Source organism: Stegodyphus dumicola, chromosome X1 (assembly GCF_044657685.1).
Source record: "Stegodyphus dumicola isolate Sdum_Otavi_A_Nest chromosome X1, ASM4465768v1".
NCBI lineage: Eukaryota > Metazoa > Arthropoda > Arachnida > Araneae > Eresidae > Stegodyphus > Stegodyphus dumicola.
In genome coordinates this window covers 175,993,038-176,009,017 of record NC_140780.1, presented here as the reverse complement: position 1 = coordinate 176,009,017, position 15,980 = coordinate 175,993,038, and the positions used below count along the sequence as shown (strand labels likewise).

General features: G+C 35.2%; 1 protein-coding gene across 9 annotated transcripts in view; it reads right to left on the bottom strand.

The window, feature by feature from the left end:
• The window catches only part of LOC118199700 (CUGBP Elav-like family member 2), an 807,763-nt gene that overhangs the window by 77,600 nt on the left and 714,183 nt on the right, over positions 1-15,980 (bottom strand). For all 9 annotated transcript variants that reach the window (XM_085807858.1, XM_085807857.1, XM_085807855.1 and 6 more), the window contains 2 exons: positions 7,538-7,681; positions 7,286-7,452 (listed from right to left, as the gene is read on the bottom strand). In XM_085807858.1, coding sequence (XP_085663984.1) covers positions 7,325-7,452; positions 7,538-7,681 — 272 coding nt within the window. In that variant the 3' untranslated portion in view covers positions 7,286-7,324. The remainder of the gene's footprint in view (positions 1-7,285; positions 7,453-7,537; positions 7,682-15,980) is intronic.

The following is a 15,980-nucleotide window of genomic DNA, read 5'->3' as shown; positions in this document are numbered from 1 at the left end:
TAAATGTTACACAGTTAATTCAAACTTCCATTACTCCTGAATTGTTGGATTTATTCAAAAAAGAACAGGCTTCTGATCCTTCTTGCCAACAGATTGTAACTGATCTTAAGAATAATAAGTCTCCTACACCTAATTCTCAGATATTTTTTGTAAAGGAAGATGTTTTGTATTGCAAATACAAGAAACCCAAGTCACGTTGGCAGAAACAAGATAGACTAGTTGTTCCTAAAACACTAGTATTAAGAATTTTGCAGGAGCATCATGATTCTCTTACTGCTGCACACTCAGGCTATCACAGGACACTTCATAGAGTTCAAAAGTCTTTTTTCTGGAAGGGTATGCATAAACAGGTGCACAATTACATTAAGTCCTGTCACTCCTGTATCCAGAGGAGGGGTCATAGACCTGCTCATAAGGCTCCCCTTATGAGAATGCCTATGGCTACCCGTCCCATTGAGCGAATGGCGATGGATATAGTGGGTCCCCTTCCAGTTACTACGGCAGGCAACAGATATATTTTGGTCGTAATTGACTATTTTTCGCGATGGCCTGAAGCTTATCCTTTGCAGGACACTACATCCATATCCATAATTGAGAAATTAGAACAATTTATTTCAACTCATGGTATACCTCAGCACATTGTTACAGATAAAGGTACTAATTTTATTTCTCAAGCTATAATGGAAGTTTATAAGAAATTGGGGATTACTAAACATACTACTACGAGTTATCATCCACAGTCTGATGGTGTAGTAGAAAGATTAAATGCCACCTTAATTAATTCACTTAGCCACTTAGTTTCTCAAACTCAGGAGGATTGGGATAGACATCTGCCTTTTGCCTTATTAGCACACAGAACTGGTCGTCATAGTGCACTTCAGGAATGTCCAGCTTTTATTTTATATGGCAGGGATTTGTGCTTACCAATTGATTTATTATTGCAAACCAATTTTAGAACTTATGATGACACAAACAATTATTCTAAAGATTTGGTTTTGAGATTACAAAAGGCTTTTAAATTAGTCAATCAGAATTTAACAGAGGCTGCTGATAAGCAAGAAAATTTACGTGGAAAGAATTCTCATGATAAGGACATAAAAGTGGGAGATTTGGTGTATTTATACACTCCAGTAGTACAGCCAGGTATGGCTAGAAAACTCTCTAAATTGAATCAGGGACCTTTCAGGGTTATTGAGAAACTGACTAAAGTTAACTATAAAATTTCTTCAATTACAAATCCTGATCGGATTCAGACGATACACGTGGACAGACTCACGAAGGTACCAGAGAGAATTATTTTTCCCACTCTTCAAAAGGATGACTCAATTTTGACAGATAATGTAAAGAACTCATCACACGATTCACCTTACCATCTAAGGCCTAGAGATACACATGGTTTTGTGTCGAAAAAGTGAAATGAAATATTTTGAGAAATAGTGTGTTTTGTATACAATTTTGGTTAAATTATTATTTGTTTCTGGTAATTGTATTCTTGTAGTCAAATTTTATAATCAATTAGTATAGTTGTTGTAGTCTTCTTGGCTTATCATTGGTCGAGTGTTGCATTTGGATTTTACATGTTTTGGCATGTGAGGTTGTGATCAAGTTGTCTTGGCTGGGAACTTTCTAGTCTCAATAGCCCAGGTTTGTTTTTTTTGGAGGTTTTGCTGGGCTGGTCCCCGCTTTTCCCATTTTCTTAAGTTCAAAATTTTTTTTTCTCTCTCTCTTGAAATCCCTTAGCCATGGTAGTCGGGATTTGTTTCGGTTAGAATTTTTGACTAGATAGTTTTCCAGCCAACACTTCGTGGTGATTGCCTTCTGTCTTCTTAGTGCAACTCGTTTTTAGTTTTCTTATGCCAAGAATTTATTAGTAGTTTAGTCGGCGCTGTACAGTCGCGGTGTTTACTCATTTGCCCTCTCGTATTGGTGGGGTGTCAGTTCTTAAGGAAGTGAAATTCTGTGTGTTAGGGAAACTTAGGATTTATACGGTACACTTTTTCCTTAAGCGTACTTTTGAGTTGATATTGTCACTTCAATGGGTGATTGCAAGAACTAGTTTGTTTACATTTTGTGTCAAGCGCCAATAGCTCTTGAATTGTTTTGCTTTAAACACTCGTATACTCAGTGGTGTTTGTTTATTTACATATATTTTGTTTTTATCCACTTTTCACTTGATTTGCCTTTGGGGGGTTTTCGTGATTTTACATTTTACTTTTCACATTTTATTTTAGGGCGTGTCACGTGTTGTTTGACAACATTTTTATTTTGTTTTGATGTATGCTTGTAGTGTGCCAGGGACACTTCTTGACCCTCTTACTCGGTTCACTAATGGATTTGCTAACCATACAATTATGGAAGGATGGGATTTACTAACCATACAATTATGGTAGGATTTGGATTTGCTAACCATACAATTATGGTAGGATTGGATTTGCTAACCATACAATTATGGTAGGATTTGGATTTGCTAACCATTGTTTTGGTAGGATTTATATTTGCTAACCACGATTTATGGTAGGATTAATTATAAATAGGTATATGTGTCCTTCTTTGTGATTAACATGTGGTACCATTATGTATTTTTTTTCCTCTTCGTATTTAGTAACTTATGTAAAACTTTTCCATTGTCCGTGGGTCCTAAAATTTTTTTGGCTTCGCCAAAAAAATTTTTTCACGATCATCGGAGGGATGTTGTGTAGCGAATTTAATTTAATTAAGTGACTCATAAAAATCAAAATTTTAAGTTGTAATTATTCAAAATTTGAGCTACACAAGTTTGCTTATATTCTTTTGGGCCTATTAATTCTAGTGTAATATATTTTGGCTTTCCGAGTTTACGCGAACTGCGTCTTCAATCTTGTACATGCAGACAATGGATAAGTATTTTTGTTTCTGCGTAATAAACTCAGTTTTTCATGTCAAAAATTAATTTGATTCCTTAGTATTTAATATCATTAGTTGCAGAAAAATTAGCTCTTTAATTTGGCATAACTTTCATTTTTCTAACTTTAATTGCATTTCAGTTATGAGCTTTAATTAGTAGATTTTCTTCGTTTCGCTTGTGATTTAGTTAAAGAGGGATGAAATGCCTTCTTTACGGTTGAAAAGTCACTTTTCGAGAGTTTTCAGCGTTCTTTCGTTGGGATCCTTGCAGGGTTGTTGAAATTCCTAATCTCCCCCGGTCGCAGGTGGCAGTTATTTGGCGAGGGTTTGGCGACTTAGATTTTCCGTTGAGGTTTCAAAATAGTGGTTTTGGCGAGTTTGATAACATGAGGGTATGCTGTGGTTGCAACTATTTCAACTTTCGGCGAAAAAATGGGTTGCGCCAACTTGGCAGTCCGGCGCTCTCCCTTTTAACGGGTTGTTTTAGGGGACGAGCTCACTTTTTGACACTTTTTGCACTTTACTTCTGTTGCCCTTTGAATTGGCCGGAGGCGACAGCTGACTCCGACGAAGAAAATGGAGCTTCTCCCCGATAGGCCTACGGGCCTCTTGGCTAAGCGCTGTGAGCGCGGGCCGTAGGTATGGGCATCTATGTCTTCAAAAAAAAAAAATCGAAATTCTTTTATCAGTTTTTGTTGTGTGTGTTTGTGTATCTCAAGGAAAATATACAGAAGTAAATTTCTAGAAAAATGATGCGCACCATTGATTCTTCGCTTCACTCGAGACCAGAGCGTTAATTTAAAACCGTTGCTTTGGAACCTCATTTGCTCATCCTAAATTCTACTAGAACTTCAAGGCTACCATAATGAATAATTTAAAACCGTTGCTTTGGAACCTCATTTGCTCATCCTAAATTCTACCAGAACTTCAAGGCTACCATAATGAATAATTTAAAACCGTTGTTTTTGGAAACCTCATTTGCTCATCCTAAATTCTACCAGAACTTCAAGGCTACCATAATGAATAATTTAAAACCGTTGTTTTCGGAAACCTCATTTGCTCATCCTAAATTCTACCAGAACTTCAAGGCTACCATAATGAATAATTTAAAACCGTTGTTTTTGGAAACCTCATTTGCTCATCCTAAATTCTACTAGAACTTCAAGGCTACCATAATGAATAATTTAAAACCGTTGTTTTTGGAAACCTCATTTGCTCATCCTAAATTCTACTAGAACTTCAAGGCTACCATAATGAATAATTTAAAACCGTTGTTTTTGGAACCTCATTCGCTCATCCTAAAATCTACTAGAACTTCAAGGCTACCGTAAGGAATCCATACTGTTCTACGAACATTTTTTTTCCATTCAACAGGCCGCCAGCACTGTATTTCACTTATCTTGCCGTATTGGAACCTCAATTGTTCATCCTAAAATCTACTAGAACTTCTAGGCTACAGTAATTGAATCCAAACTGTTCGACGAACATTTTTTTTTTTTCAATCAACAGGCTGCCAGCATTCCTCATGAGCTTCGATGGATTTCTTTTGTTTGATGATCCTTAACAGATAAGTTCCTTTTTCTTTTGGGTTAATTCTTGGTTAGTTAAATATTATAGATTTCTGCAGTTAAAATGATTGAATTAACTTAATTTGTTAATTTGTTGAACCCTAAATTTTTTTTTTGTAGTTGATTACTTTATCCTAACTCTATAGAAATCATTTTTCTTTGGTGTATCAATCAAGTAAAAGCATTAAATGGAATAAAGATTTATAACCTTATTAAAATTATTGTAACTTAACTTAATGGTTAAGAAAATTAAGTTCTTCAGGAAATTATTTACTTTAATGTTTTTTTTTTTTTAATTACTCATTGGTGAGGATGATTTGAAATAGTGCTTGTATTAGAGCATTCTTGTTTCTCAGGACGAACTTGTTTGTAGAATAGTAAATGTGTCATTACTTATCTTATCCGGTTAAAACCATATTTAATTAATCTAAGAAAAAAAAATTGAATAATAAAAATTATTATGTGCAATAATAGTATTTAAATGATTATATTGAGTGCAATATTAAGCAATAATTTTTGTTGTATAGATGAATTCTGTGTGAAGTAGAAAGTGTAGCTTGTTAATTTTTTTTTATTATTTTCTTCCCGGGGAGGGTAGTGTTCTTAAATTTATAGTTTATTTTGGTATGTTTTACCAGATTTGCAATATTAAATTTAATAGTAATTACAAGGATGTAAAATGTGTAAAACAATAGTTCAAATTTTGTTGAATATATTTTGATATTTTTTTTTAACTAATGGATATATATATATTTATAATTGGCATTAATAGTTAAATAAATAAGTTTTCTAGATCATTCAAAGGTTAAATTTTTGTGTGTGTGCTCATGATTTTCACCCGTCTCATTCTCAAGTTGATTTCAGGGTTAATCCGAAAACACAACGCAAAATGTACAGGGCTTATAGATATTAGTATATTACTGTTAAAAAATTTTAAGTGTTATGTCAACAGAGTAGGAAACCATATGATTTTTCTATAACAATTATTGGTATCATGATTTTCACTATAACACTTATTTTATTTCAGATGAATGAGAGAAGAATATGAAAAATGTAAAACAAAAGCTTTAGCATGAAAATACTGATACTCATTTTTCTTCCCATGGATTAGCTATAAAATTGCACGTATTTCTTAAAAATTTAACTTTCGGGTCGTTTTCTCTTCCATCAATAAAATTTGCAATTCCTTTCTTAAGGACCCTATTCTGGATACGAACTCCTACGGTACATACAAGATTCTTTGAGAATGTGATATAATTTAACTGAGAGAGAGCCTTAAAATTTCGCGTTAAAGAACATTAGGCATATGCTAGGAAAAAAAAGGGACACATAAATCCCCTTTTATCCAACAATGTTGCTCATAATACTACATTTTATCCTTTTCTGCAGCCAAAATTATTTTAAAAAATCTTCCTTAGCGAATTAGATTTTCTAGAAGCGTTTCACAATAATAAAACTTTTCACTTCTAATTAACGATCCCAATTCTAATCTGTCTTTACCCTCATGTTTTAAGGAAATTATTGCGCAGTGTTTTTCATTTTTTATCAACAGAGGACGCTAGAAGCTTGACGTTCTCCATTTCATTCTTATCGCCTTGCTATATCTTATCGTATCACTGGCTTCTCTTTCATCATTTGCACTTCTGCAGCTGAAGAAGCAGGATCTATATTTAAACCTTCGAAACTAGTCCTGAATATTTATGAATATTGCTCTGATTCTTGTTGCTTTAACTTCTTCAATAATCGTTATTCGGCAAGTTATTTTAACTCAATCCATATGTATGATGAATATTGCTTTAGAATATGCACATAAGCCACAACGTACAGTATAATTTAGCAAAAATGTGATATGTATTTATGCATTGACCATAACACAAGAAAACCTCAAATGTAAGAAAACTTTGCATTTACCAAGGTGTTTTGCAAGACAGAGAAAAATCTTGCATTTTAAGATGTTTTATCATACTTCAGCTTGATATGCTAAAAATATTTTACCTAAAAAAGCCTTAAATGTTCATACGTTGAGCTAAATATAAATAAATATATTTTTTAAGTTAAAAACAGGACGAATAAGTAGTAAATTATTTAATTCTTGCATATTCTTAAATGTGCGGCTGTACATATAAATCTGGTACGTCTTTACGGGCATTTAGAGGGAAAAACATCATCTTTTATTAGGTCCAATATGATATACACAAGAAGCTGCTTATAAATTATTGTTTAAGAAAGTAATTACGACTGGTTTAAAAGTGAACGATTTAAAATTGCATTGATAACTGTTCCTTACCTCTTTCGTGAAGTCCATAGAGCAAACCGCTCATCATTTTAAATTAAAATTTGATATTAGCTATTTATTGAACCATTTCAAATTTTTTATCTCAATGACAAATTACTAATAAGAATATGAAACATTAAGCAAATAATTACCTTCTGAATATAAATAGATCTTCAACACAGGAAATTTAACTAGAAATTTCAAAGAAATTCCAGAAATTTACTTACCTTTTAACAAGGAAAAAATTAAATCAATTAATGAACTTGTGCAAAGTTTGTTCGGAAAAGTTGCAAGACTATAAAATTATGGGCAAATGTTATACAATATCCAATAATTAAAAGTGATTTTTTAATTAACTTAATTTGATAGTAAAATTATGTCTGAGGAATTTGCCGAGGAAAACTTACCTTCATGAACATATTCGTAGTTTAAGAATAAAATTTGGAAGATTTAAGGATTAGAAACTATTGACTATCAGTATACCATAAGCTCATTTTATAAGAGCAGCAGATAAAAATAATTTTAAATAAAATTTTAATTAAAAGAGTTAATTACCAACCATCATGTGTATGGATAAAAGAAATATGACGTCCCATATTCAATAAGGCTTGCTTGCGTCTTTGGAGCGTTTTAACTGTACTTTTAGGCGTTTCATACCAATCTGGAATCCATTCATAGCCTGGATTGCAGTTTGTGCACTGCTGGGGTTATCATAACTTACAAACCCTAAAAAAGTTTAAACATTAATTACAAAAGTAGCATTTAAATAATATGTAATGCAAATTAATAGTTGGGTGTTTCTAATACATACCGAAACATTTGCTAAGGTTGGTCTGTTTATCAATGAAAACTTTGGCAGAAATAACATTGCCAAATGGCATAAATGTTTGGGCTAAGTCAGCGTCATTGAATTCTTGTGGCAAATGATATATAAATAAATTAGCTCCTTCTGGACCTGTGAAAAAAGAAGGGAAACTTTTTATAGTACATTTTGTCGAAGCTTGATTTGACATTGCATAAATCTAATAGACATTTAAAAACTGTATCCCTGTAAAGTTCAATACTCCTTAAAACTCAAGGTATTCGACTGCGAATAAGCATAGATCATTTCACAATGTCTTAAGACTTTTAAAGCAAATTTTAGGAGGCAGCTACAAAAGAAAAGCTGTTTGCTTTAGAGAATGACAGCTGTAAGGTAAACTAGCATTCGTTGTTGAATTTGTTTGATGAAAAATCGTTTATTACACAAATTCACAAACAACGAACAAAAGTTTCATGAATTAGGTATGGAACATTCTATTTTCAACCATGAATACCCTGTATATGCAATATATATTACCAAGCAGGACTGGTACAAGAGTGAGGCACATGACTCAGAAGAACAACTAGAAGGGGCGCAATATTAATTACTACTATTCTCTGGACAAAAAGACGCACTTTTAAATTTTATTAATTACCCGAAGTACTTTTCCTACTTTCAACCCATTAGGTATACCTTAGCAATCTTTCTAATTAAATACGTGTTTGTTTCAAATTAAACATGTATACAGTATAATAAGATATCGACATCTAAATTCAACGAAAACCTTATGCGTAAGATCATTAACAACCATCCTTTCGGGTTATGTGTTTCCTAACTAATTTGCAGGTCAGTTATAACAAACATTTTTTCTCACATCTTGGATTACTTTTTATGAACTAAGTTCCGCCAATCTTTTAGTAATCGCAAGGCTGGGGTTTTCAACAGCTAATTTACGGTTAATATCCATAATTAACAAGATCTAATTTACGGCTCAAACATATTTAATGCTATTCCACAAATTCCTCTATCTGTACTCAACACAAGGTTACCTAACAGTTCTTGGGGTAAGAGTTCTCATTCTCGAACAAGCATCTGTTTCAGTTTTCTGGTGTTCTCCGGACGGAAAGATCGTGCCGCTAGACGTCTTCCTAAAGTATCCCACACATTTTTAATGACATTCGAGTCAGGAAAGCACGCTAGTCAATCCATTTTATGGATACTTTCATTTGTCAGGATCTCCTCAACAGCAAGAGTGCTGAGTGGCCCTTCATTTTCATTTAAAAAAACAAAGTTCAGATTAATGGCACCCCGAAGAAGACAAACTTGTGGGGGATAACTTCATCAGAGTAACGATCTCCGGTTAATGAATCTCTGTCGAAAATGTGGAGCTCCATCCTTCCGTTCATCATAACGTTTTCCCATATAAGAAGGAGGACTACACCAACGGTCTTTTTTCTTGATGTTAAGTGGAATAAAAATGTGTCCCTACCTCTTTTCATATCCACTGGCGCCTGGCCACTGGAGAATAGTTTGTCAAAGAGGATCTGGCTCCCCTGATTAGATGTACAGTTTTTGTGTTTTTTACACCAATGTAAACAGAGTTGCGATGAGCTGCTGTCAATGGTATGTCGTTCAGGACGATGGGCGAATAGGCCACCTTTATGAAGTCGCTGTTTCCCTTGGTCGGCCAACAACAGTCAACACTATTTTCCTTGGCCGACCACCACCATCAATATTCACAGCTGTATTTTCCTTGGCCGACCACCACCATAAATACTCACAGCTGTACCTGCCGTTTATAATGGTTTCTAAGCTCGTAAAATATCACTTTTATCAATTCGAAACTCTTGGTTGATAGACATCAAATCATTGCACCACGTATAAAATTCGTTCCGATGTTTTTGTAGCCATTCTGTACGTACAATCTCACTTTTACTTGCAGAAGGATGCCTGAAAATGCTCCTTCCTTTCTTTTTTTTAAGTTGCTTTGCATTGTGCAGGATGACTCCTTGCATTTTGTGTACCCACATATACCTTCTGACGGCTTTTCATTGTATCGATGGCAAAACATCCTTTTCAATATTTTCATGATTACATGTTGAAAAATGAATTTCCTGTTTGAGTTTTGCACACTAATTTATATTCCATTGAATACAAAAATATTACTGATACTGTAAAATCGATCATTGGTTTTTAATATAAAACTAAGTAGTAAAGAAGAAACCATATAAAAAATATAAGGAGAAAAATAACATACATTATTTAATGCATTTTAAAAATGAATAATACTTTTATTCTTAAATATGTTTTCGGTGTAATAAAGTGCATTATGGAAAAGTAAAACATAAGAACATAACAAAGTATGACAACAACAACAAAAACAAAAAACAAAACAATAACAAAAACAAAACAAAAACAAAACACGAACACAAAACTTCTTCAGAAGATATAATGCTATATGCAAACCGCTTTCAAAATTTTAAAGAATTTAATCTTCGCTTCTAAGACATTGAAAATTTGAATGTGCCAGCATGGTTCATAGAACTGCTGAACTGCGATAAATTTGACCTTATGATGTAGGAAGAGTTGCCTGTATTGAAAGAGAAATTTTCAAACACAAGATATATGTAAGCTAAGTTTCGGAATTTAAAACTCATCTGAAAAAAATATCATTGCCCCCAAATCATTGTTAAAGAGTTGTTATCAAACAACATTATTGACTTCTGCCTCTTCTTATTTAGTAGAAGTATGCTTCAAGTTAATAATTTACTACAGAAAATCAGAAACAGGCTGAATATTTTTGAAAGATGTGATTTAAGAATTAAGCTATTTTATACGAAATATTAGAAAATAAAATGCATCAGTATATCAAGCGCAGCCATCTCATTAATTAAAATTGAATTTTCGCGGAATTATAATCTATGATTTTGCTTCTGAAAGCTTGTTCATATTCGGAAAATTAAAATTAAGAATAATACAACAAATGATAAAACGTAAATCTAATGAATCATTTTTTTAAACTTGTAGAGACATTAGGTATTTGAGGTAACCATTCTTTCTCTACATCCCAAGATGAAAAATTAGCAAACATTTTCGCCGGGAATCGAACCACGGACCTCTGGAATACCGGCCCAGCGTGCAGAACCACTACACCACGAAAGAAAGGCCGGAGAAATACCTTATGTAATCCCCCTTTTAAAGGACGACTGGAGTTTTTAGGGAACCCAATCGCCAAATCCTGGGTGAGGAGAATTATCATCCAACACCCTTTTTAGTTCGGGCTCCACGGTAGCGACATTAGATTAATTGGAAAAGCCGAGAGATGAAAAATGGGCAATCGCCTTCGCCAGGAATCGAACCACGGACCTTTGAAATACCGGTTCAGTGTGCTGACCACTACACCACGAAGACACGCTTGGAAGGCGGGAGAAATACCTTATACACTCCCCCTTTTAAAAGTCGACTGGGGTTTTAGGGGACCCATTCGACAAATCCTGGGTGAGGAGAATCATTATCCAACACCCTTTTAGTTCGGGCGCAATTGTAGAGACATTAGGTATTTTTGGAAGCAGGCAAGATGAAAAATGAGCCTTTCGAATCTCATTTACTCAATTTTCGAATCTCATTTACTCGATTGGCTACAAAAGTGCACAAATTTTCTTTCTCTTTTATCCAAAAGAGGGCATTTGTGGCATCTGTCCAGTAAAAAAAATGAAACTTCTTTTAGCTTTAAGTCTTCTCTTACTGTATGAGAGAGCCTAGCTCCAATAGTGCAAGCGAGTATCTCTAGTCGAGGTATGGTGAGTGCTTTTAGGAGAGCAACTCTAGCTCTAGATTGTTATTAATTGACAAGTGATTCCACCCTTACCGCTGTGTCTAAGGAAACTGTAGGTCGCTAAAGCGTCCTTGCTTGCGTCTAAAAATACATGCATAGTGGTACTTTCGTCTATTTGGGGAAGCAGTCTAGGAATTTTGATGTCTTTCAAATATTTTAACTGAGATGACCATGTAAAAAATTACTTTACTAGATCATTCGGCAGATTAGTATCCCAGTTAATTTTCTATTTTTCAGCACTCCTGCAGAATCAGTTTAGGCAGGAGAGTAACTGGACTAGTAAACACAATTGGGTCAAAGATTTTACTCAATTCGAAAAGAACTGATCTTTTGCACAATACAGGATTTTCTTCACATTTTACGTTACAATACAAAGTATCGTCAAACAAGTCCCATTTCAATCCCAATATTGACACATCTTCATAATCTTCATTACAAAGGTTTGAAATTAAAGTTTCATTTTTAAGTCTATTATGTTTCCAACCTCTTAGGTCAAATTTTGAGGTAACCATTTTTTTCTCTACATCCCTTGATACACTGCTGGCCACCGTAAATGAAACACATTGAAGGAAGAATGCAAATAACATGAAATTTACAACATACATTAGCGGAGGTGAGATATGCAAATGATTAGAATTTAAGCGCAGACGCACATCACGCGCGCCTGTGGCGCCACTTCAATGCGCTATTTAAGGCTTGGAGTTTTCGACGATTTCAAGTTCGGCAATTGTGTTTTTTTTGTGGTTTTTTTTTTAAAACCTATCAATTATGCCTCGTAGTAAACAGCGATCATCGTTTGATCAAGTATCCGAATTCGACAGAGGAAGGATAGTGGCCTACCGAGAGTGTGGATTATCTTTCAGGGAAATAGGTAGTCGTGTTGGACGAAACCAAACAACTGTAATGCGAATATGTGACCGTTGGATGCAGGAGGGTACGACGTACCGACGTGTTTGATCGCATCCACCTGAGTGCATCACTTCACGTGATGACAGGAACATTGTGCGCATGGCAGTGACGGATCGCTCAGTCACATCACAAACCATAGCACAGCACATTCAGTCTGTAACGCATCATCCAGTGTCTGCGCGTACCATTCAACGCCGTTTACAACAGAGTGGTCTGTCCGAAAGACGTCCATTACTACGTCTACTCTTGACGCAGAACCACAGATGTCTCCGCCGCCAATGGTGCGATGAAAAAGGACGTGAACGGTAGAATGGAATGAAACTGTCTTTACTGACGAGTCACGCTTCTGTCTGCAACACCACGATGGTCGGATTCGAGTCTGGAGACACCTTGGAGAGAGGATGCTGAACAGCTGCGTTATGCACCGCCACAATGGTCCTGCACCGGGTATTATGGTATGGGGCGGTATTGGATATCACTCTCGCAATCCTCTGGTACGCATTGCCGGTACTTTAAACTGCCAGCGCTACATCTCCGAGGTGTTGGAGCCAGTTGTCCTTCCTTAACTTCAGGGCTTGCGCACAGCCATATTTCAACAGGATAACGTGAGACCACACGTGGCACGCACTGTCCAAGGTTCTTCGTCAATCGTTAGATTGAATTGCTTCCCTGGCCGGCTCGCTCCCGCTCGCTCGTTTTTTTTTTCTTCAAATAAACAAGAAGTCTCATTAGTTACATCACTGGGAAAAATTTTGCAACCTCTTAGTTTCTTTATGCAGTCCCTATCTTCCAATTTTGAAATATGTGAACATATGGTTTTTGCCCATAGAAAACATGTGGTCCATGGTTGCTGAAGGATTTACCCAGATTACATCCACAGCTGCCACACCAGATCATGTTTGGCAACGTGTGGAAGCTGCGCGGTCTGCTGTACCCCAAGAACACATCCAAAGTCTCTTTGAATCAATTTCGAGGCGTGTGGCAGCGGTGATCTCTAACAATGGCGGCTACTCTGGCTACTGATTCTGGAAGGAACCACACTTCAGAGAAGTCTATAAATTTAATTATTTGATACTTGGTCAACATGTTATCTACTAAATAAATTTTGTTGTGATATCTCTTGTCTTTCTTGGTGTTGCAATTTGGGTGGTCAGCAGTGTAAATGAGTTCAATTCTTCAGCTAACTCCATGCTCGCTACACAGTTATCCACATACATGGCTTTCTTTAACTTTGAAGCTATTTTCTGATGTTAGTTTGGTACATTTTTCAAATGTTAGTTAATCGTGGCAGGGAGTAAAATGGGGCTGGCGTTTACGCCGAATACAACCCTTCGGTGTCGTAGTCAGTTTTTCATGTTGGCCTTTCTCCCACCATAGGAAGAGAAAATCTCTATCCGCTTGGTTCACACCTATCTGCAGAAAGGCTCTTTTTATATGCGAAATTACCCCCGTACGTCCCCTCTCGAAATTTTGTCAAAATTTTTAGGATTAATTCAAATTATTTAGGACCCACTTCCAGGCAGTCGTTCAGAGATACCGATTTATCTCCTTTGCAGATGCGTCGAATACTGGCCGAATTTTCCCGAAATACTGCTCTATGTGGCAGATAATGCCCTTTTATCCTTTCTGCGTCCGAAATATCGACAGGTTCAATTATTCCTTCTTCTACCCAATCCTTTAAAACAGTTTCTTAGGCTTCTAAGGAATTAGTCTGAAGGGTTCTCACGCAAGTCTTCAGACGCCTTTCTGCAAGGATGCTTTTATATGGCAACACAGGATGAATTTGAAGCCATGGAAGTGACACCTGATTGATACTTTCCAGCGTCATCTCTTTCTAAAGTACGGATAAAATAATTTTCTGTATCCCTTTTCTATTTCTTGTTTTGTTTGGGAAAGAGCTGGTTCAGTTAGTCCGATAGATTCAAGAGACCACAGGTCACAAACTTTTCTGTCACTAATGCGTAGTGATAAAGAACTTCATTAAATTATTTTCCTTTGCCCTTGTTCTCCCTAATATTGTCCGGCCAAGGTGTGTATTCATTACTACTAAACTCTCCGTTACGTGTTTTATTTCCTCTGTAAAGAGTTTTCCAGCATAATCTGCTCCTACAAGCATGTGTATATTTCATTAGGTTTTTTTTTCTTCAAATAAACAAGAATTCTCATTAGTTACATCACTGGGAAAAATTTTGCAACCTCTTAGTTTCTTTATGCAGTCCCTATCCTCCAATTTTGAAATATGTGAACATATGGTTTTTGACTCATAACTTCCATTTTGCATGTGAATCCTGTTTCTGGATTACTTAATTAGATACTTGCTATGATTTTCTCTTTTTTCTATCCCTCCAAAAAGCCCATGTGTCACACTTTCCTGACCTAAAGATTTTAGTTTTAATTTCGCCGCAAGAAATGCACTGATGTATGATCTGCTACTTCCGGTATCCAGAATTATTCGTATAAAATTGTTTTCACCATTTCCGTAAACATTGACAATTGAAGTTTGCAAGATTACACTCTCATAGGAGGAATTATTCGTTAAAGCCTTAATTTCAATTTGTTCTTCCTTAATTTCGCCGTTTTCGTTTTTAAAACTAATTATAGTGGCATGTCGTTGTTTACATAATTCACATCTTATTTTAGAAGTACAATTAATGCTAAGGTGTCGTGGATGTAAACAGCGATAACAAATTCCTTTCATTTTGCATTTCTCTTTTTTTTTCTGAGTAGACCATAAAGGTGCTTGTTTACACGTTTTATGTACAATAATTTGTTTTGTGATTATGTTGTATGATGTAGTATATTATAGAGAAAATACAGGGTGAATCGATGAAAAAGACGGTTCTTTTAAAAGGTTAGAACATCTACTTTAAATAATGTCATGGTTTTGATAGTGTTCATTCTGATGATTAACTTCAAACAATTAAAACTTCAAACTTCCGTACTTCAAACAACAGAACTTCCTTTATCATCAAGGCAGATATATTTCTGAAACTAAACTACCTAAGTTAGAGGTGTAGCAAGGATTTCGTTTCTGGACATTCCTTTACCTACTTCTTTGCTTCAAATTTTCTCAAGTTCCATCAGCAGTGCTATACTTCCCTAATTAGATGATACTGTAGTAGCAGTCAAATGGGAAAAAAAATGTTAATCACGTAAAACAAAAATTTTCAAGATTACATGCGTAGCATAGAGCAATCGCATGCTAGTTGGAAAATCAAGCTTAATCCTGAAATCATTAATTTATTTGATATTATATACCAGAAAGAAGAAACAAATAAAATAAAATTGGCCTAAATCTGTACTTATTTAATGTACAAATGCTATAAGGACGTAAATTAAGTACTTGGATATCATAATCTCTGATAGATTGCGTAATATATACGTAACATGATTGGAAAAACAACAATATCCACAATCTTAGGCCAATACCAAACAAGTGTTTAGAAATTATACATACAGGGTGGTTATAAAAAAACTTCCCCGACATATGAACCTATAGCGGTCTGTCCGTTTTACACAACTGAAATGAAATTTAAGATTATTTGAAGCTACGCGCTTGAGATTGTAATGATTTAAAACAATAGAACTCTCCCGGTTACGGCTGCAGTGAAAAAATTTCAAAATTCTTGAACGGCAACACCTATTCTTTTCCTGCGCAAACTGATCAAATGGCGTTAAGACGATGCACGTATGACGAAAATTGCCAGC